Source organism: Aegilops tauschii, chromosome 1 (assembly GCF_002575655.3).
Source record: "Aegilops tauschii subsp. strangulata cultivar AL8/78 chromosome 1, Aet v6.0, whole genome shotgun sequence".
Lineage (NCBI taxonomy): Eukaryota > Viridiplantae > Streptophyta > Magnoliopsida > Poales > Poaceae > Aegilops > Aegilops tauschii.
Window position 1 is genome coordinate 376,579,892 of NC_053035.3, and position 22,366 is coordinate 376,602,257.

Consider the following 22,366-nt stretch of genomic DNA (forward strand, 5'->3'; position numbering starts at 1 on the left):
GGGCATCGCGGCGTGCGATGGCCTCAGAGGCACGATCAAGAGAGGAAGAAGAAGATGGGGCGCGTGCGTGAATGATTTCTGCCGCCCCTGCCCCCAATTTATAAGCCACGGTCCGAACGTGGGGAAGTGGGATCGATTGAGCCCGCCCCTCCCACTTCCCCGCATTAAGTGCGCACAATCCACACGCACAATAACTACATCGAGAAGGGCAACCGCCCACAGGCGCCACAGTAAATCCACACGCGTGGCCGAGGGCGCAAAGTGGCGGGCACCAGCCCGCTGTCCTGTCCCATCACGCGCGTGGCCTGTCAGGCCCCTTCAGCTTCTGAGCGCCACGTGGCGCCCGCGCAAAGACCAAGAGATCACGTCCCTCGCCTTCAAGATTCGGCGAACTCCTCGGTTTCCCGTCCATGCCGGGATGCCGCGATCCGGCTTCCGGAAGCTGGCACACACTGGGTGTTGCCGGACCCGGCGGTCGCAAGCTTCATCAACACCGTCCGCCTTCTGAGGGGCTGAAACTGTGAAGGCCCCCTGCTTGAAGCCGGCGAGCCTTCACAGCTTCGGGGACTACTATGGGGGATGAACCCCGGGCAGGCAACGGAATCCGAATCCTTTTTCAAAAACATCGGGGCTGGCATCGCCCCTCAATCCGGCTCGCACTTGGCCGGGTTCCTCAACCCGGCCAAGTCCCTCAACCCGGCCGAAACCGCAACACGGCCCGGCCTCCTAGCGCATGCCGGCCGAGCTCGACAAACCAAGACTTCTCCAACAAGCCAGCGCCCTCATAGCGTCTTCCTCAACCCGGCCATGGGTCAGCTCCCGTCCCATCCAAGGCGTATGACGGAACAAGTCCCCGTAGAAGAGATGAGCATGGCCACAGAGGTCCACCAACCCCGCTGACTGGCAGGAGCGTGGCTACAATGGCCCACCTACTCCTCTGACCAAGGCCGGCATGGCAACAGTGCGCCCCTCGTCCTGCTGACGCAAGCCGATGGCGACCAGGCGAGGCGCCACTGTAGCCGAGCCGGCCCAACTACTCCGTGACGCAGGACAAGACGGAGGACAGTGCCCTCTGGCGCATCGGGCCCACGCCCGGAGAACCCGGCGAATCCTGGCACCCGGCGGGTCCCAGCACCGGCTTCCCAGGCGCTGACATCCCGGTCCCATGGCTTTGTAGCTTTCCATGGTAACCCTGGGGGGTTGACCTATAAAACCCCCCAGGAGCCCTCCATGTGCACGGGCACGCATACGCACATTCGATCCACCCAATGAACACACATACACAAGGAGAAGGAGCAGCCTAAGCCTTGGTCCGTCTTCCTTCCTCCCCCAAACAGCTCTAGGAACAACTCTGTACTGATACATATAAACCACTCTCGGCAGGACTAGGGGTGTTATCTCTCCGGAGAGCCCCGAACCTGGGTATGTCTTGCGTCCCGGGCTCGCTCATGCCGACCTGGCCTCTGGAGCCCACCGTTGCCCTCGAGCATCTCCCTCTCTTTAGCCATCCTTTGGCATCTGCCTTCCGCCCACCACGACACTATCGTTCTTTGATCACGAGGAAGCTAACAGACCAGTCTCGCAGGACCATGACGAGGCCGGAGAAAACAGAGGTACCATGTCCATTTGGGCCGCAAGAGTTTTTTAAACATCAAGCAGCAGGTCTTTGATTTTATTCAGAGATATACACCCGTTGAAGCAACTGCTTTGGTGGTTACTATTTGTCACATTTGGGAGGAGAGAAATGATGTCACGAACAATGGTGTGATCCTGCATCCTCGTCATGTGGCTGAAAAAAGTATTGCTTATATGGATTTGATTGTGTAGAACTGCTTTAAAACCGTCGAAGCTAATATGCATGTCAACCAAAACCCTTCGGTGTCTTGATGGGTTCCCTCGTCAATAGACACAACGTTCGTAAATGTTGATGATGCATTATTTCAGAATGCGCGACGGATGAGAGGGGTCAAGGGACAGAGCGCATTCAGGAGGTTACCATCCCAGAACTAGCCGAGGCACTAGCGCTTCGACATGTCGTTGCTCTCACTCGTCAAGAAGGTTTTTTTAAGTGGCGTCAAGAAGGTTTTCATAAGGTCAACTCCTTCACTTGAGACTGTCTTTCCGTTGTCCAGAGAGTTCTCTCTCAAACGACTGACTGTTCGTAGTAGTCACCGACATCAAGATTTTGACGAGCAATTTTTTGTCTTGTTCTTTAGTCATTGTTAGCCATTTGTCGAATGTGGGCGGCTCATATATGCATTTGTGATTTTCTTCCAGTGATTCTATTTTGCGCAATGTAACTCCGGGTTGCATCTGAAAAACTCTCTTTAACAATATTTTGTGTTGAATAAAGAGTGGTGTATTTATTCTCTAAAAGAAAAGAAAAACTTGGTCCTCAAAGTGGATGAATTAGAAAATGGACCATACGGCGCCACTTGACCCGCGATTGCTTCACTGGTCCAACTCCAACGCTCTCGAGTGCTCGATAGTCGACACCTCAGTCGGCTCGTTGGTGGCCCCACCACTCAGTATCTCTGCCTGAAAGCACGGAGGTACCATCACCGTATCAGGTTTGTACAACGTACGGTACTACCGACGGTACATCGCATCCTACGGCGGACAAGAGCCGACCAAAAACCTCTTTAAAATCCCGCCCCTTGACCCGCACTCGGAGGGGCATCCCCCCAAAGCCCTCGCCGCCGCCGCCGCCGCCAGCAATCCCCTCCCCAATCAGCCGTCCAAGAATGGGAATGGCCGCCGCCGCCACCGCCCCGTCCACGTCGCGCCTCCTCCATCCCCACCACACCACCTCCGCCTCCAAGCGCCACAACCAACACCAGCAGCAGCGACTCAGGTACGCCCCCAATCCGTCCCCTCTCGCTCTGCGCCGCCGCCTTTCGCCGCCAGCCGGGGCGGCGCTCCTGCCGGACCGCGTGACCCCGTTCTCCTACGGGGCGGACGACGAATCCGACGACCACCCGCGCGAGGAGTGCGGCCTGGTGGGGGTCGTGGGCCACCCGGACGCCTCCTCGCTCTGCTACCTGGGCCTGCAGAAGCTGCAGCACCGCGGGGAGGAGGGCGCCGGGATCGTCGCCGCCGGGGGCGACGGCAAGCTCAAGTCCGTGACCGGGCTGGGGCTCGTCGCCGACGTCTTCGGCGACCCGTCCAGGCTCGCCTCGCTGCCCGGACCCGCCGCCATCGGGCACGTGCGCTACTCCACCGCCGGCGCCGCCGCGTCCCTGCGGAACGTGCAGCCGTTCCTGGCGGGCTACAGGTTCGGGCAGGTGGCCGTGGCGCACAACGGCAACCTCGTCAACTACCAGGCGCTGCGGAGCAAGCTGGAGGCGCGGGGCTCCATCTTCAACACCACCTCCGACACGGAGGTCATCCTCCACCTCATCTCCACGTCGCTCTCGCGGCCGCTGCTGGCGCGCATCTGCGACGCCTGCGAGCGCCTCGCGGGGGCCTACTCGCTGCTCTTCCTCACGGCCGACAAGCTGTTCGCCGTGCGCGACCCGCACGGGTTCCGCCCGCTGGTGCTCGGCCGCCTCCCCAACGGCGCCGTGGCCTTCGCGTCCGAGACCTGCGCGCTGGACCTCATCGACGCCGCATACGAGCGCGAGGTGGAGCCCGGGGAGGTGGTCATGGTCGACCGCCGCGACATGTCCGTCTCCTCGGCCTGCCTCGTCCCGCGCCTCCCGCGCCGGGCCTGCGTCTTCGAGCACATCTACTTCTCCCTCCCCAACTCGGTCGTCTTCTCGCACGACGTCCATGAGCGCCGCACCGCCTTCGGCCGCGCCCTCGCGGAGGAGTCCCCCGCGCCGGGCGCCGACGTGGTCATCCCGGTTCCCGACTCGGGCTTCTACGCCGCGCTCGGCTTCTCGCGGGAGTCGGGGCTGGAGTTCCAGCAGGGCCTGATCCGGTGGCACTACAGCGGGCGCAGCTTCATCCAGCCGACGCAGGCGATCCGCGACCTGGCCGTGAAGCTCAAGCTGGCGCCCGTGCGTGGCGTGATCCGCGGCAAGAGCGTGGTGGTGGTGGACGACTCCCTGGTCCGGGGCACCACGTCGAGCAAGATCGTGCGCCTGCTCCGCGACGCCGGCGCGCGCGAGGTGCACATGCGCATCGCCAGCCCGCCGGTGGTGGGGTCGTGCCTGTACGGCATCGACACGCCGAGCGACGGCGAGCTCATCTCGAACCGGATGGACCTGGAGGGCGTGCGGCGGGAGATCGGCAGCGACTCCCTCGCCTTCCTCTCGCTGGACAAGCTGCACGGCATCTACGGCGAGGAGGCGGGCGACTACTGCGACGCCTGCTTCTCGCGCAAGTACCCCGTGCTGCCCACGCTCCCCGAGCCGGCGGCCGAATTCGACGAGGAGTGACCGGTGAGCAGGTGAGCTCTGCTCTGCCTCTGCCCAGCTCCTCTGCATCAGCTGTAACGTTATTCTGCTTGCGAATTTTCTTAGATCATCAATCAGGGAGCCGGAGCTTGAATGAAACCTGAGTAGGCTTGCGAATTTTGTATGCCTGCAACATCATTTGGTCATGAATTATATCCCTGGTGTAGAAGTTAAGTTGCTGCAATGGTTGACATTCGATTAAACCTCTCGAACCCCCGGGAAAGCATAACTTTGTAGGAGTGGCCAAAGTTTGCCATCACTGAATCCACTTTGTGAAACACCCAGTTAAAGGCATCTAAATTACCAAGCAAGCACGTGGAACACTTTCAGCATACTTTTCTGAATATTTTGCTGAACTTTTCTGAATATTCAAAAAGTTCAGCTACAATCTGAATATTCAGCTACGACTCATCTAAACTTTTCTGAATATTCAGCTACGACTTTGAACTGTAAAGTTGGTGCTAAAACCCAAGAATCAAGATTTTAGGATGGATGAATCTATCTTGTTCACTCAAGTTTTTTATACGCTTCGGTACTTGCAGTTATCGCTATGCGCCCATGTTCTCAGACTGGCTAGTCCGAACTCTGAAGAAGGGGAGCAATGCCGTGTTCAAGTGTGTCTGTGCTCCCGTATAATAAGCTCATAGCAATAGTAAAAAGTAAAAGTAAAACCGAAACATTGCTGCCGGCAGAATCAGCACATGAACAGTGGAATTGCCAGCATACAACTTACCACACATAATTCGTCGGCCAATGTGTCAATGAACACTGACAGCCTTTCTTTTGTAAACGTAAGAACCTGAGAAGTAAAGGAAAGCAAGAAGCTCCAGCGCGGTGAGCGCAGCGATGAGCACATAGAAGTAGTCGAGATGACCCCGGTTGAGGTTGTCGGCGATCCAGCTCGTCCCTCCGCCCCTCCTCGTCGCGCCGTCGATGGCCGAGATGAGGAAGCTGCTGATGAAGCTGCCGACGCCGAGGACGCTGAGGTAGAGCGCGAGCCCGAGGCTCTTGAGCGCGCCGGGCATCTGGTCGTAGAAGAACTCCTGCATGCCGACCATGGTGAACACATCCGCCGCGCCCAGGAGCACGTACTGCGGCATGATCCACCACAGGCTCATGGGCACCACCGCGTCGGGCAGGTCCACCAAGCCGGCGTCCACCGCGGTGCTCAGCCGCCTCATCTCCACCAGCGCGGCGACCACCAGCGCGGCCACGGCCAGGACCATGCCCGTGCCGATCCGCTGGAGCATGGTGATACCCAAGGGGGCGCCGGAGACCCTGCGCGCCACGGGCACCAGGACGCGGTCGTACAGCGCGACGCAGGTGATCATGCTGATGCCCATGAAGCACTGCAGCGCCGCGGGCGGTATCTGGAACCCCGACGACCCGACCCTCCGGTCCATCGTCGCCGCCTGCTTCGTGAACAGCGTCGGCGGCTGAGCGAACACCACGCCGTAAAGCAGGCACGTCGCCCATATCGGGAACAGCCTCGCCAAGCCCCTCACCTCCTCCACGATGGCAGCATTCTCCACGCCGTCGCCATGGCCGTGCTCTCCACCTTCTGGCGACCTCTTTCTTGATGCCCTGAAGGCCTCCACGACACGGGAGAACACGCCGGCGCCCTTGCCGTCGCCTGAGTTGTCGTAGAACCGGTACGTCTTGGTGCCAAGCAAGAAGACGGCGAGCGCCAGCACCATGACTACGCACGGCACCCCGAAGCCAATGCCCCAGCTGACGTTGTCCTGGACGTAGCTCATGAGCGCGATGGTGACCGTCGCGCTGCCGCAGATCCCGAAGTACCACCAGTTGAAGAAGGAGCCCCGGGCCAGCGACTCCGCGGGGTCCGTCGCATCGAACTGGTCGGCGCCGAAGGCCTGCACGCAGGGCTTGTGGCCGCTCTGCGCAATGGCCACCAGGTAGAGCGAGACGTAGAAGAAGGCCGTCTGCAGGGAGGAGCGCGGGCATGCTTGCCGACCGTCCGCGGTGAGTTTGCATTGTTCGCTCGGTGAGGAGAACATGGACGAGAGCGCCAGCATCCCGAGCCCCTGCAGATTTTTCAGCTTGGTTGAGAAGAATAGAAACCAGCAACCCTTGTGATAGTTCAAATTTATAAGCTTTTGGGCCACTATTGAAGCATGAATCATACACGAACTTTGCATGTGTGGGTACAATTTCTCCAAAATAGCCACACAAATTTCATCGTTCAACATATGGAGCGTACAGAGGGTGCTCAAATTTTATGAAACCATCTTTTAATATGATGGGCAGATGCAGATGGGAGGATATCATGGGGTGCTGGATGAAGTTAGCAAAATGGCCCAGTTCCCTAGAATTTGTATACATTTAAAAATGTGCTATGGAAGTTCGGTGCACCAGTAGCATCAAATGGCCTGGTGCACCGGTAGCATCAAATGGCCTGATGCACCAGATACGTTCTCCCCATTACACAACCAGTTCAGCAATTGCTTGTTCTGCAACATTCAGACAGTTTCGCCAGCGGGGCAGCCGGTGGCTCTGCTGCCTGATGCGGCGCTTGCGGCAGTGTCAGCGTTAGCCGCGGTGCCGCTTGAGGGAGTGGCTTCTTCGACTATTGTTCAGAACAAAGGGAGAGAGAATTCCGAGGTGGACCAATCGAGTGAGGTGGTGTAAAACGTAGGTTTTGGGGGAACTGACTCAACCCTCAAAGGGGTGGCCTATCACATATATATAATGATGACATACAAGTCCAACACCAATAAGGTATGGTTTACATAATAGGGCTACAATACGAAGTCTAACACCCTCCCTCAATCTCAACTCACTCCTGAAGTATCTAGGAGGTTGAGATTGCGCCTACAGACCTCAAACATGGGAGAAGGTAGAGGCTTGGTGAAGATGTCCGCAAGTTGATCTTTTGAAGAGATAAACCTGACTTGTAGTAGCTTCTGTGCAACACGTTCCCTCACAAAATGATAGTCAATCTCAATGTGTTTAGTCCGCGCATGGAACACCGGTTTTGACGATAGAAACGTAGCACCAATGTTGTCACACCAAAGGACCGAAGGATGTGGCTGAGCAACTCCTAGCTCTCGAAGTAGGGACTCAATCCATATAAGTTCAGCAGTTGCATTGGCAACCGACTTGTACTCAGCTTATGTGCTGCTGCGGGAAACAGTGGCTTGCTTGCGTGCACTCCAGGCGATCAGATTAGGACCCAAGAACACAACATGTCCCCCCGTGGATCGCCTGTCATCTGGACACCCAGCCCAATCAGCATCAGAGAATGCAGAAAGAACTCCGGAGGAACTGGGGCGCAGGTGAAGACCAAAGGAGACAGTGAGACGCACATAACGCAGTATGCGCTTCACAGCAGACCAGTGTACATCAGTGGGAGCATGAAGATACTGGCACACCTTGTTAACCGCAAATGAGAGATCAGGCCGCGTGATCGTCAGATACTGCAGGCCACCAACAATACTCCTGTACTCAGTAGCATCCTCAGGAGAGAGAAGAGCACCATCAGCAGCAGAAAGGGTGTCAGTGGAGGACATGGGCGTAGGCGATGGCTTGCACTTGAGCATACCAGCACGGCGCAAGAGATCAAGAGAGTACTTCTTCTGGGTGAGAGCCAAACTGCCACGAGACTGATGAGCGACCTCAATACCCAGGAAGAAATGAAGTTGTCCCAAATCCTTAACTGCAAAATCACGACCAAGTGCAGTCACAAGAGCATCAGCAGCCGTCGGGGATGAGCTCACCAGGACAATATCATCCACATACACAAGGAGGTACATGGTCACACTCGGTCGCTGAAACAAGAATAGTGAAGTATCAGTCGTCGAAGGAATGAACCCATGAGTGCGTAGAGCTGAAGCCAGGCGAGCATGCCAGGCACGGGGAGCCTGCTTCAGTCCATATATGGCCTTCGTCAGATGACAGAGATGATGAGGCTGAGTGTGATCAACAAATCCAGGTGGCTGTCGCATGCACCGGCCGATCGACGTGCACCACAGGCGACGTAGCGGGTCCGTCAGGGAGGAGTTCCAGGCGAGCTCCACGTCCAATTCCTGCACCATGATTAGGTAACAACACAGGCGAATATGCAACATCTTCAAATTGGCCAGGCATAAGAGGAGATGAATGCATAGAAGGTGTTGTGGTGGATGACTGAGGCATGGCAGAAAAGGGGAAGACGGTCTCATCAAAAACAACATCCCGAGATATGTAGACTCGATTGGTTGGGACATGGAGACACTTGTAGCCTTTATGGAGAGAACTATACCCTAAGAACGCACACTTTTTGGAGCGAAACTTAAGTTTGTGATCATTATAAGGACGAAGATAAGGCCAGCAGGCACACCCGAACACCTTAAAAAAGGTATAGTCATGAGTTTCACCTAAGAGAAGCTCAATCGGAGTTTTCATATTAAGAACACGTGTAGGTAATCTGTTAATGAGAAAACACGCGGTAGCAAAAGCATCACTCCAAAAACGAAAGGGTACAGAAGCATGAGCAAGAAGTGTGAGGCCGGCCTCAACTATATGGCGATGTTTGCGCTCAACAGCACCATTCTGCTGATGTGTATGCGGGCATGATAAACGATGAGAGATCCCAAGCTTATTAAAGAAGGTGTTGAGATTGCGATATTCGTCCCCCCCCCCAATCTGATTGAACATGGATAATTTGCTTGAGTAGACGTTCAACATGCAATTGAAACTGTATGAATATATCAAACACATCAGACTTGCGCTTAAGAAGATAAAGCCAAGTGAAGCGACTATAGGCATCAACAAAACTGACATAATAGTTGTGACCACTAACAGATGTTTGTGCCGGACCCCACACATCAGAAAACACAATTTCAAGAGGGTTCTTTACTTCTCTAGTAGATGAAACAAAAGGTAGCTGATGACTCTTGCCTTGCTGACAGGCATCACACACGGACATCTCTTTATTGCTAGACACTAATGGCAGCTCATGACGGTGGATTATGTGGCGAACGATGGGTGTGGCGGGGTGACCAAAGCGAGAGTGCCATTGGGAAGGCGACACACGAACACCGCTGAAGACGCACGGGGCGGATGGATCCTCCAAACGGTACAAGCCTTGGCTCAACCGGCCACTAAGCAGAACGTCCCGGGTTGCTCGATCCTTAACAAAAAGATTAAAAGGGTGAAATTCACATAGGACATGATTATCAAGGGTGAGCTTAGGGACAGATAAAAGATTACGAGTTACGGAGGGTACCCGTAAAACATTACGAAGATGGAGTTGCCTAGAGGGATGACTAGTTAAAAGAGATGCTTGGCCAATATGAGAGATGGGCATACCTACACCATTGGCGGTGTGAACCTGATCGTGCCCGTAGTAGGGCTGGTAGGTGGAGAGTTTGTTGAGCTCGTTCGTCATGTGATCTGTGGCGCCGGTGTTCATGTACCAGGCTGGATCAACATGGTAGGATGGTGTGTATCCCTGCTCGACGCGCGGGTCCTTGCCCTTGGCAGTGATGTGGGCAGACGGGGCGACAGCGATGTGGGCAGCCGGGGCGGCAGCGGGAGGACCAAAGTCTGCCATGGCAAACTGGCGCTCGTTGCCCTTGCCGTTGTTGCCGATGCCAAGGAAGCTCCTCTGAAAGCGGCGGTGACACTTGGAGGCGACATGGCGTTCACGACCACATAGCTGGCACACCACGCTAGTGTTAGGGCCCCCACCCAGGGTCGATGCAGGGGGCGGGGCTGCCTTGCCAGGTGACGGGGCAGGTGGGCGCTGGCCACAAGAGGCCCAGAAGGCCGCCCGCTGGGCGGTGATGGTGGCGGAGGAGCGACAAGCCTCGACGCGTTGCTCGGTGAATAGGAGGCGTGAGTAGAGCTCGTGAGGAGGCATCGCTGGCTTGGCGTTGTGGACGGCCTCGGCGAGATTGTCGTAGTCGGCGTCGAGGCCTTTGATGACGAAGCCGGCGAACTCCTCGTCGCTAAGCGGCCGACCAATAGAGGTGAGCGTGTCTGCCAGCACCTTCATCTTGTTGAAGTAGGTCGTAGCGGAGGAGTCCAGCTTCTTGATGTCGACGAGTTCGCTGCGAAAGGCCATCGAGCGGGAGGTAGAGACCTGGGCAAAGGCGTGCTCCAGGGTCGTCCAGGCGTCCATGGAGGTGGCGGCGAAGAGACAAAGGCCAGCGACCCCGTCGCCGAGGGAACCCTGGATGGCAGAGAGGATCGCCTGGTCATGCTTCACCCACATACGGTCCGGGTTGATGGCCGGGCCGTGGACGGTAGGGATGACCTGCGGAGGACACGGTAGCGAACCATCAACAAACCCGAGGAGAGACCGGCTGCGTAGCAGCGGTAGGACCTTGGCGCGCCAGAACAAGTAGTTGTCCGGCGTGAGTCAGATGGCGATCAAGTTGTCGAAGTGGAACGGCCCGGTGGGCGTGATTGCGCCAGCAGCAGGGACGATTGGCGGCGGAGCCGCGACGGGATCCACGACCGCGACCGATGCCGCGGGTGACGGCGCGGGGACGATCGGGATCACGGCCGCAGGTGGTGCCATGAGCGAGGCCGCGGGTGGCTCCGCGGGCAGCGTCTCCCCCGAGGTCGCCGGGATGACGGCGAGTGTCGAGGAGATCCAGAGGAGGCCATCGCGGGCGGCGGCGGCGCGAATGGTGCTGAGGCCGTCGCGGGCGGTGACGGTGGGATCGTCGCTGAAAACAGGGAGCCGACGGCGGTGGTGCCGAAGAATTGAGGCACTGACGGAGCCAGGGGCCGAGGTGCATGGGAGGTTGAGGAGGGCGGCAAGCGTCGCGGGGATAGACCCGGAGCTGGCGGCGCCCGAAGCGGAAGCGGTCATGGCGCCGGCGGCGGCAGCCCTAGGGTTTAGGGTTTTGGTGCGGCGGCGACGGCGGGTGGGGTGGAGGTGGAAGACCTAGGTTAGACTCGATACCATGTAAAACGTAGGTTTTGGGGGAACTGGCTCAGCCCTCAAAAGGGTGGCCTATCACATATATATAATGATGACATACAAGTCCAATACCAATAAGGTATGCTTTACACAGTAGAGCTACAATACAAAGTCTAACAGGTGGCGAGAAAAAAGAAAAAAAATTGTTTCCGTTGTGGGGAGGTTGGTCACTTTGTAGTCGACAGTAATGCCGAGTTGTGTGATAATTGCTTGAAGCCGGGTCATAAAACTGATGGTTGTCTACTTCTCACGATGCTTAAAACATGGTTACGACTTATGGGCGTGTAGCTCTAAATTGATGTTCTTCGAGACCCGTGTTCGTGTTTCAACTCAAGCAGGCGATTCCTTGAAAGCACGAGGATTGGGCTTGTGCGTGTAATAGGAGGTTCTCTCTTGGAGGAGCAAGTGTTGCAGCAACTTAAGAAACTTGTTTCGGCGGAGTTTCGTTGGACTCTTGTGTTGATAGAAGAAAATGTCTTTAAGGTGGACTTCCTAAGGAAGGAAGATGTTTAGTATTTGTGAGGTACCAGACAATACATGTTTTCTCGAATTCGAGGAGTGGTCTAGCCGTGAGCCTGAGGGTCTATCGCTGCATGAGATTTGGGTGAGGTTCCATGGGGCTCCGTCTAGGCCACTGAATGACTTTTATGGGGTTTTGAGGGCGGGGAGTTTGGATGATGTTCCTGAGACACCAGCCGCGGCAGGGGCGTGGATGGTGCCGACCTCGTGGGGTTTGCTCCAGCACCATCCACTCCCGCTCCACCTCCAATGACACTCGCTCCACCTCCGGCCAACAATCAAGTACATTCGGTTGTGCATATTTGATTTGATTTTAGCGGTTAGTTCTCTTAGGCGGTTGCTACCCCGAATTGATTAGATTGTGTAGATTCAATTGTGCACTGGAAGCAACATGCATGCCGAACTACTTAGTACCTAGTACTCCCTCCGTCCCAAATAAGATGCAGGCCGGACTACCTAGTATTCCCTCCGTCCTAAATTACTTGTCGTAGAAATGAATGTATTTAAAATTAAAAATACATCTAGATATATCCATTTTCGCGACAAGCATCCAGAAGGACGGAGGGAGTACACGGGTACGATCAAACACTCATGGAGTTTGAAGCGCTTGATTAGGCTAGGCCGCTATGGAACACGGGGGCCGGGTGCACTTTTAAAAAAGTTTGCGCGCTACTGCTTCACCTAAAAGGACGCATAAATATATTTTTGCGGCTCGGCGTGAGCTAAAGCGCTAGAGATTAAATTTATCCTGGAAACCTCCGGTGATGATCATGTGTTTCAAGAAAAAAGTACTAGTACGGTCTCAGAAAAGAAAAAGGTTTATATATAGTTCAGCTCGGTATTCTTTCTCCGAAGACTGGTTCAGCTGATTTATGTGCACAGCGACGTGGGGAGCACTACGCGTGTGGTGCCTCCGCTTCCACCGGATCAAAACGATGAAGCATCCCTGTCAACGATAATATTCTCAACCAGTTGCGTCTAAACTGATAAAACAAAAAAAAAGGTACGTACTATACGGTTCCATGCGCCACTCGTGCGAGATTTCTTGAACCAGTAAACGCCTATCGTTCGATCTAACTGTACCAACTCAGAAGAACCACAGAAAAAAGTTGTGTTTGACATCGACGAACTAGTCAGAGGTGTTGTGCTGGGTTAGCTGACCGTGATGTAGAGCACGGAGGAGGCGACGATGGTGTGGTACCGGCCGAGCCACGAGTCGGCGACGGCGGCGCCGAGCAGCGGCAGCATCGACGCGGCGCCCGACCACGCGTTGACGGCCGCGGCGGCGGCGGCCGTGCTCTCCCCGAGCGGGCCGGTGAGGTAGCTGATGAGGTTGGCCGAGATGCCGTAGTACGCGAACCGCTCCGCCACCTCCACCCCTTGAGTCGCCGGGGAGTCGCGGAGAACATGTAGCGCCCACCCCTGGTTAGCGAATTGAGCCGAGAAAGCAAAGCTAGGGGGGGGAGCGAGATCGTGGCAGGCTTACAGATTATGAACAGGGCCGACCTCCAGCCGCCGGTGACGGGGCGGTGGCCGGCGCGGGGGAGCAGCGGCTCGAGGTCTGGCGCCATGGGTAGCGGCCGGGGCGCTGTGTGTGTCTGTGTGAGGAGGATGCGCGCGGTTAGCTGACAGGTGGTGGCTTGAAGACCTTGAGGAGGTGTCGTGTTCTAATGCATAGCGACTAGCGGTGGGGACGAGATGACGCGCCTGGTGATTTTCTTTCTCGTGTTACATGGGCTTCATGGGTCAAGAAAGTTTATGTTAATATATTGTTTTTTGCTGGAATTGAAGTATTGACTACTTCGCCAACAAATCTGAATTATCTTAGGAAATAAAAGAATTGAGTTCATTTCATTGAATTAAATTGCAACCTATTTTGGATATAATATGAATTTAATTTATAAGGTTCCAATTCAAAATATTTTAGGTGGTTTGGATGTCACATACTCCCTCCGTCTCATAATGTAAGACGTTTTTCACACTAGTGCAATGTCAAAAAACGTCTTACATTATGGGACGGAGGGAGTACAATTTATTCATTTTACGAGTTTACGGTGTTTAGAATCTAAATCTTGTGTTCATACACAAAAAAATTGCTCGGAATCAACTAATATTAGAGCATCTCCAATAGACGGTCCGTACGTAAAAATAACCAACTTTTAAAGTTTCGAGAGCAAAAAAATGCTGCTTCAACAGATGGTCTATATGTAAAAAAATCAATCACCACCTTCTGGAGATGTAAAATTGAGATCTTTGTGATGCAAAACTTACATCACGAGATACAAGTAATGTAAAACCGCGTCCGCCTGCGAAACGAACAACCACCAGTTCATTTGCCTGCTCGCTCGCGACCGCCCGGCCGCGACCCGCCCGTCCGCCGCCCCCCCTGCGTTCCGCCGCTGGCATGGCCGAAGCTGACGACCCCGCTGCCTTCTTTGCTGTCGCCGCAGCCGGTGGGCTAACCCACGTCGCCGCCGCCACGGCGAACTTGCCCTCCACCGCCGCGTCTATGCCGCCGCCCCGGATTCGCGCCGCCCCGGCCGGTCGCCACCGCGCCGGCTGTTCCTACGAAGGCGACGAAGGCACGAGGCGGAGGCAAACGGCCGGCGAATCGCGGCCTAAACTCGGCCGAAAGTGTGGGTCGGCCCGCCAAAATATCGAAGGCAGCCGTGGCGGCTCGGGCCGCCGACTCGCAGCCACAGCCGGCGGCGTCCTCCAGCAGCCAAGGAGCCGTTCCTCCACCTCCGCCGCCGCCACCATCACCATTGGTATCTTTTGATTGCTTGATTGCTTGTTTCTCTCTTTGCTATGTCTTTGTGGCATATCATTCTTTTGCAATCTTTGGGCCTCAATATAGTTTGTCTTCCTCCAAATATTTACCTTTGGATATGTGTATTGCATTCCACTCTCTTGTTGAGAAATACACAATTTATGGAGGACCACAATTTATATTGGCCTTCTAAGCATTTCGCTCATTTTGGCAATCGATGCCAATGGGGGGGAAATTTCAGAGAGTTTTGTGGAGAAGTTTAGAGAGTTATTTCTTCTTCTTCTTGCTTTGGTTTTGTTCCTAAGCATTTGTATCTCATACGCATGCATTATTGGTTGTGCATTGCATGGTGATGCATAATTCCTTATATAAACTCTCTTGAAAGTGATTGTCATCAATTACCAAAATGGGGGAGATTGAAAGAACATGCGGTGCCCTCATGTGTGGTTTTGATAATTGATGACATTCTCTATGGACTAATGGTTGCATTGAGTTATATTTGAAGGATTTGTCCATAGGCATTTCTTGAATTCCATGTGTTGGTTTCAAGGAGTTTATGAGTTGACCAAGGTGCTATTAAGAAATTATCCAAAGATTGGTCATGTGAGTGTTGATCTTATTGCAAACATGTCTTGAAGAAGAAGATTGTGTGATCATTCATGTTTATCTTCAAGACATCATCCAAATGAAGGAGAGCTGGAAAGATTCAAGGTTGATCAAGACTACGTCAGGAGTGAATCAAGTTGATCAACCCACAAAGCGTAGAAGATGTACCAAGAGGGATCAAGTGATCCCATGGTATGGTAAGCATTGTCCATTACGCTTTGTGTACTAACCCATGGTCTATGTGAGAGTTCTATGTAGGGTTAGGTATGTGTCCATGGGCTTGTGTCAAGAGGAAGACATCATACAACCCATGGAGAGGATGACATCAAGTGGTGATCGTCATCAAGATTGCCGTGTGCAAGTTCAAGTGGAGCATCACGAAGAGATCAAGTGCTTGAAGCCTGCCGTCCATAGTGGTGACAATGGACTTGTGAAGATGTGCGGAAGAGTGGCTCACCCATAGTGGAGCATGGGGGAGCAATCAACTAGTCTTCATCGAGCCAACGCAATCAAGAAAGGTGGTCCAACTTGAGGGAGTCAAGATCGTCATCATCTAGCTCAAGAGGACCATGTGCAAGGCAAAGGTTTGCCCTTGATAGGTTTTCTATTTTACCGGTCTCATGGTGGTAGTTGGGAGACCGGGTTATAGGATCGATTGCCGTACTATCAAGGGGGGCTCTCGATGCGTAGCTTGATCGTATCATTCGTAGAGAGCTCAAACCATTGCATCCTTGCATCATCTTTCTTGGTTCTTGTTTGGTTTTCTCCTTATGAGATTTGGAGCTTATGGTCATCTTCTTGACAAGCTTGAGTTCATCGAAAACGAAGTTCACATGCTTCTTCTATTGCGTTTTCGGTGTTGGAGGTTTTACCGGTCTTAATTGAGAAAGGGTTCTCACCATTTTATTTTGGGTATTTTCTCAATTGCTGTTTCTTGATATTTATATCAAGATTGTGTTTGCTCTTATCTTTAGCTTTCCAACAAACTTGATTTCGTCAAATTCGGAGCTCGTTTGTGAAAGTTGTGGCTGTTTTGATATTACCTGTTTTACATAGAGAGGTTGTACCGGTTGGCCGGTACAACCGGTGTTTGGAGCGGTTGTACCGCTCCAGAATTGGTCCGAAGGTTGTACCAGTCATGTACCGCTCTACCACCGGATTAGTTTCTGTTGTGGTGCGGTTGTGGACCGGTTGTACCGCTTATTGCCTGTTACCGGTTGTACCGGTGCTCATAGCGGTTGTACCGCTCCTATGTTATTCTGCACATAACGGACAGATTCGTGGGGACCTATTTAAGGGGGTCTTCTTCCCCAATGGTTCCCAATCTCTTGAGCTCGTTTTTGCCCCCATTGTTGACCTTCTTTGAGCTTGCTAACTCTCAATCCCTCCATGGATTCTTACTAGTTTTTGAGGGAAAAGAGTGAGGAGATCTAGATCCACACTTCCACCAATCAATTTCTCCTCTATGTGAGGGGAACCCCTTGGATCTAGATCTTGGAGTTCTTGGTGTTCTCCTTCTTGTTCCTCCTCTCACTTTTCTCCCTAGCATTAGTTGCTTTGGTGGGATTTAAGAGAGAAGGACTTGGGCACTATGTGTGCCCTTGCCATTGCATTTGTGCATCGGTTTGAGTTCTCCACGGTGATATGTGGAAGTTACAAGTTGAGAAGTTTATTACTCTTAGGTGCTTGGTACCCTTGAGCTTATTCCTCTTGGGTGCTTGGGCGCCCTAGATGGTTGGTGGTGTTCGGAGCTCAATCATTGTGGTGTAAAGCTCCGGGCAAGCGTCGGGGCCTCTAATTAGGTTGTGGAGATCGCCCCGAGCTATTTGACGGGTACCGGTGACCGCCTCCAAGGGTTGCCAAAGTGTACGGGTTCGGTGACCGCCCCCAAGGGTTGCCATTTGTACGGGTTCGGTGACCGCCCTCAAGGGTCCCTTAGTGGAATCACGGCATCTTGCATTGTGCGAGGGCGTGAGGAGATTACGGTGGCCCTAGTGGCTTCTTGGGGAGCGTTGTGCCTCCACACCGCTCCAAATGGAGATTAGCATCTGCAAGGGTGTGAACTTCGGGATACATCGTCGTCTCCGTGTGCCTCGGTTATCTCTTACCCGAACTCTTTACTTATGCACTTTACTTTGTGATAGCCATATTGTTTCTTGTCATATATCTTGCTATCACCTAGTAGTTTATCTTGCTTAGCATAAGTTGTTGGTGCACATAGGTGAGCCTAGTTGTTGTAGGTTTTGTGCTTGACAAATTAACCGCTAGGTTTATTCTGCATTTGTTCAAGTCTAAACCGTAATCTTTTTAAAAAAGCGCCTATCCACCCCCCCCCCTCTAGGCGACATCCACGATCTTTCAGTGGTCCGTGTGTACACCTCGACAGCGACGACCGGTACTTCGGCTGCTGCGGTGGGGATGTCGGTCGCGGCAAGGCGGAGAGTTTGGATGAAGTTACTGAAACACCAGCCGCGGCAGGGGCATGGATGCTGCCGACCTCGTGGGGTTTGCTCCAGCACCATCCACTCCCGCTCCACCTCCGGCCAACAATCAAGTACATTCAGTTGTGCATAATTGATTTTATTTTAGCGGTTAGTTTTTTAGGCGGTTATTACTCCAGATTGATTAGATTGTGTAGATTCAATTGTGCATTGGAAGCAACATGCATGTCTAAATTAAGTGTGAACTGATTCAAGAAGATTGTGCAGATTCGATTGCACATTGCTACCAACGTGCATGTCTAGACTGATTGCTAGGATCATACTACGTGTGCATGTCTACACTGATTGCTAGAATTACCTACACTGTGCATTGATGTGTAGACTGATTGTTAGGATTGCTAGGACCATAGTATGTGTGCATGCCTAGCGAGTGCACTAACCAAAGCAATGGACTGGACATTGCTTTGATGAGTGCACTCATCAAAACAACATGGCTCAACGTTCCTTTGATGAATGCACAATATAGAAATGCACATTGTTATGACCAGTGCACAATGTAGCTATGCACATTGCTATGACCAGTCAGTGATCAGTGCACTGATTATAGCAATGTGCTGCTTTGATCGGTGCACTGATCATAGCAATGTATTGCTTTTGTTGCAAACTATCCATATTTGAATCAGGAACAATACCCGTGCAAAGGCATGGGATGCCCCTACCGTATTAAACTTCATCGTGTTAATTAATGTTAGTACTATTAAATGTTAATATGATGTGTTAACAGTGTGCCTATTCGTGTTAGTGGTGTTGTGTGTTCTTAGTGTGCATGTTGGTGTTAATATGATGTGATGTCCTCCTGAAGTGCATGTTAGTGTGATGCATAGGGGTGATAAGGTCACCATATTTAAAAGGGATGAGTGAACATCTCATTACATTTCACACAATCAAACAATTGTGCTTTGCATTTGCTTACTCTGAAAGTGTAGATGCAGGTGACCATACAGCAGACACAAAAATTAACCAGTAATGTAATGCAAGGTACCAAATAAAGTGCAGAACAGACCCGAGCCGTGTTTCAGCCCAATTAGGCAGAAGCGAGGCACGGATGAAAAGGCTCGAAAATGATGCAGGAACACAGGTACCCTGCTCCACCATGGAAGCAAAATCCCAGATAAGATGCATGCCGTACTACCTAGTACTCCCTCCGTTCCAAATTATTTGTCGTAGATGGATAGAAATGATATCTAAAACTAAAAATATGTCTAGATATATTCATTTCCACGACAAGCAATTCAGCACGGAAGTAGTACATGGGTGGGCAACCAAACACACTCGTGGAGTTTGGAACGCTTGATTAGACTAGGACGCTATGCAACATGGGGGTGCACCTTAGAAGAAGTTTTACGCGCTACTGCTTCATTGGAAAGGACGCAATAAATATATTTTTGCGGCCATGGGTGAGCTAAAGCGCTAAAGATTAAATTTGACATGGAAAGCTCCGGCGATGATCATGTGTTTCAAGAAAAAAGTAGCACTACGGTCTCAGAAAATAAGTTTCATGGTTCAGCTCAGTATTCTTTCTTCGAAGACTGGTTTAGGTGATGATTTTCTGTGGTTCTACGTGTGTGGTGTCTCCGCTTCCACCGGATCAAAACGATGAAGCATCCCTGTCAACGATAATATTCTCAACCAGTTGCGTCTAAACTGATAAAACAAAACCTGGTGCTATACGGCTCCATGCGCCACTCGTGCGAGATTTCTTGAACCAGTAAACTCCTATCGTTCGATCTAACCGTACGAAATCTTTGCAAGATTTGCTTGGCTGAACAGGAGGACCTCGAACATGCACTTTTGAAGTGTTCTCATGCGAAGCAGTTCTGGGAAGAGGCAGAACAGTTGTTCGATTTCAGGCTCCCACGGCTCCATCCTGCAACATGGCCCGAGGACATTATATGTGATGATCGATTTACTTCCAGGGACCGAGCAGTGGTAGTTTTGGTCATGTGATCGATTTGGCACTCGCGAAATATATTGACTCATGGCGAGGATCAGCTGGATCCGGCGAGTTCGGTACGACGTACCAGGGAGGCGCTGTCTCTCCTTGAGATGCTGCGGCAACTTGCACTAGTCATGCCTGGACATGGGTGGCCCCCCTCCCCCCAGGTTTTACTACAATCAACACTGATACGGCAATCAAAAGAGAAGATGGCAAAGGAGGAGCTGGGGGTGTCGCCCGGTACTCCAACTCATTTCTGGGGGCGTGGAGCAAGCCATACCCCGGAGTCACGGATCCCTTCATTGTAGAGGCGATGGCAGTGCGTGACGTCGCAAGCTTGAGGGGTTTTTAAACGTCATCGTGGAGACGGACTGCTCGGAGGTCGCCAACCTCTGAACCACTTGCCATGACTCTTGCTCAGTCGTGGCCCCTATCTTGTTAGAAATTGAAGAGCTCTATGATAGTTTCAATTTTTTTGATGTTCGTCATATTGTAAGATCAGCTAACGGTCCTGCTCATATTTGTGCTAAGCATGCTTGCACAATTGACTTGACCGAAAGTTGGATCGATAGTACTCCAAGCTTCCTGATCAGTAGCGTGTTGGCGGACTGCTCAGCGAATGCCTTTTTAAGTACGAAAGAAAAATCTAACCGTACGAAAGAAAAAAAAATCTAATCGTACGAAAGAACCACAGAAAAGTTGATTGAACAAGAGGAAAAAGCTGTGTTCGACATCGACGAACGAATCAGAGGTGTTGTGCTGAGTTAGCTGACCGTGATGTAGAGCACGGAGGAGGCGACGATGGTGCGGTACCGCCCCAGCCACGAGTCGGCCACGGCAGCGCCGAGCAGCGGCAGCATGGACGCGGCGCCCGACCACGCGTTGACGGCCGCCGCCGCCGCCGCCGTGCTCTCCCCGAGCGGACCGGTGAGGTAGCTGATGAGGTTGGCCGAGATGCCGTGGTACGCGAACCGCTCCGCCACCTCCACCCCTTGAGTCGCCGCGGAGAACATGTTAGCGCCCACCCCTGATTAGCGAATCGAGCCGAGCAAGCCAAGATAGGAGAGCGAGATCGCGGCAGGCTTACAGATTATGAACAGGGCCGACCTCCAGCCGCCGGTGACGGGGCGGTGGCCGGCGCGGGGGAGGAGCGGCTCGAGGTCTGGCGCCATCGCTAGCGGCCGGGGCGCTGTGTGTGTGTGTGTGTGTGTGAGGACTGAGGACGCGCGCGGTTGGCTGACATGTGATGGCTTGAAGACCTTTGAGGAGGTGTCGTGCTCTAATGCATCGCGACTAGCGGTGGGGACGAGATGGCGCGCCTGGTGAATCTCGTGTTACATGGGCTTCATGGGGTCAAGAAAGTCTTTTATTAATATAATTTTTGTTGTTGGAATTGGAGAATTTGACTATTTCGCCAACAAATCTGAATTATCTTAGAAAAAATAAAAGAATTGAGTTCATTTCATTGAATTAAATTGCAATCTTATTTGGATAGAATATGAATTTACTTTATAAGGTTCCAATTGAAGATATTTTAGGTTTGGATGTCACGTGCAATTTATTCATTTTACGAATTTACGGTGTTTAGAATCCAAATCTTGTGTTCATACACTGCTCGGAACCAACTAATATTAGACCAGTATATTGTCCACGTACGGAGAAGCTACTTTGAGATTTATGGGTAAAATGAACCATGCAAATATATCATGCTTAGGCTTTTGTAAACATTGATATTTATACTTTCAACCTCTCGAGCTACACGAGGATGTCTGCAGGGAGGAGGGGAGCCCCTGAAAATACGAATATTTAGAGGGAGATGGCGAGGAGGAGAAAATACTGACATAACAAGTTAACAACACAGGAAAAACGGGGAGTGAAACGCCGAGGAGGAGCTGGAGGAGGGAGATCTAGAAGTAGGGAGGTGCTCTGCCAAGCTCGCAATGACCTTGGCAGATATTCTCGCCGAAGACTGGGCTCCCGTCAACAACAACAAGAAGAAGAAGAAAAAGAAGAGAGGTGCCTTTGCGTCTGGTGGCCAGATCTCGCGGTTCTCATAGCCGGCGTGCCCAAGGATAGCATGATCTTCCAAAGTGATGGCGTTGGATGACCACTCCGGGTGTACTTCACATTCCTGGCCTGGCTCCAGCATTGTCGGGGTGGTGGACTTTCCCGACGCCAACTAAGGCGTTTGGTTCGCTGACATCTTGTTTGAGTGGGTCGATATCGATTGCATCGAGGTGTTTGGTTCGCTAACATCTTGTTAGCAAGCTTGGGCGCTAGGGTTTCACCACTCCTATCCTATATATTGCATCGAGGTTCGCCCTGCTAAAAGTATCAAGATGGACTTTGAGGGGGGTGTTTGAAAAGGTACAAATTTTAATTGATTATTAGTAAGTTTGGGCAATGTGGAATATAAAGGTGAGCCTAAACAATTGCTACAGTGAAATAAGTAATGCAATGAGGTGTGTTCAACAAGTTATAGAAATGCAAGGTCTGTTGGAAATATGCCCTAGAGGCAATAATTAATTGGTTATTGTTATATTTCCTTGTTCATGATAATCGTTTATTGTCCATGCTAGAATTGTATTGATAGGAAACTCAGATACATGTGTGGATACATAGACAACACCATGTCCCTAGTAAGCCTCTAGTTGACTAGCTCGTTGCAATAGATGGTTACGGTTTCCTGACCATGGACAT

The 22,366-nt window shown here is 52.3% G+C and overlaps 3 protein-coding genes across 4 annotated transcripts; 1 reads left to right on the forward strand and 2 right to left on the reverse strand.

Annotated features, from left to right (window-relative positions):
* Positions 1-1,302: 1,302 nt before the first annotated feature.
* LOC109748431 (amidophosphoribosyltransferase, chloroplastic) lies at positions 1,303-4,603 on the forward strand. Its single transcript, XM_020307457.4, has one exon. The coding sequence runs from the start codon at positions 2,745-2,747 to the stop codon at positions 4,380-4,382; it is 1,638 nt and encodes a 545-aa protein (XP_020163046.1). The 5' UTR covers positions 1,303-2,744; the 3' UTR covers positions 4,383-4,603.
* Positions 4,604-5,004: 401 nt separating this feature from the next.
* Positions 5,005-20,924, reverse strand: LOC109748434 (protein NRT1/ PTR FAMILY 5.10). Of its 2 annotated transcripts, none has more exons than XM_020307460.4 (3): positions 20,754-20,924; positions 20,440-20,657; positions 5,005-6,445 (listed from the first exon to the last, which is right to left on the reverse strand). In XM_020307460.4, the coding sequence occupies exons 1-3, from the start codon at positions 20,836-20,838 to the stop codon at positions 5,159-5,161; spliced, it is 1,590 nt and encodes a 529-aa protein (XP_020163049.1). In that variant the 5' UTR covers positions 20,839-20,924; the 3' UTR covers positions 5,005-5,158. The 2 variants fall into 2 exon arrangements, with proteins under 2 accessions (XP_020163049.1, XP_020163048.1); XM_020307459.4 differs by lacking the exons at positions 20,440-20,657; positions 20,754-20,924 and adding exons at positions 13,015-13,232; positions 13,340-13,592.
* LOC120963030 (retrovirus-related Pol polyprotein from transposon RE1) lies at positions 9,134-11,727 on the reverse strand. Its single transcript, XM_040387303.3, has 2 exons — positions 9,711-11,727; positions 9,134-9,531 (listed from the first exon to the last, which is right to left on the reverse strand). The coding sequence occupies exons 1-2, from the start codon at positions 10,615-10,617 to the stop codon at positions 9,503-9,505; spliced, it is 936 nt and encodes a 311-aa protein (XP_040243237.1). The 5' UTR covers positions 10,618-11,727; the 3' UTR covers positions 9,134-9,502.
* Positions 20,925-22,366: the final 1,442 nt, after the last annotated feature.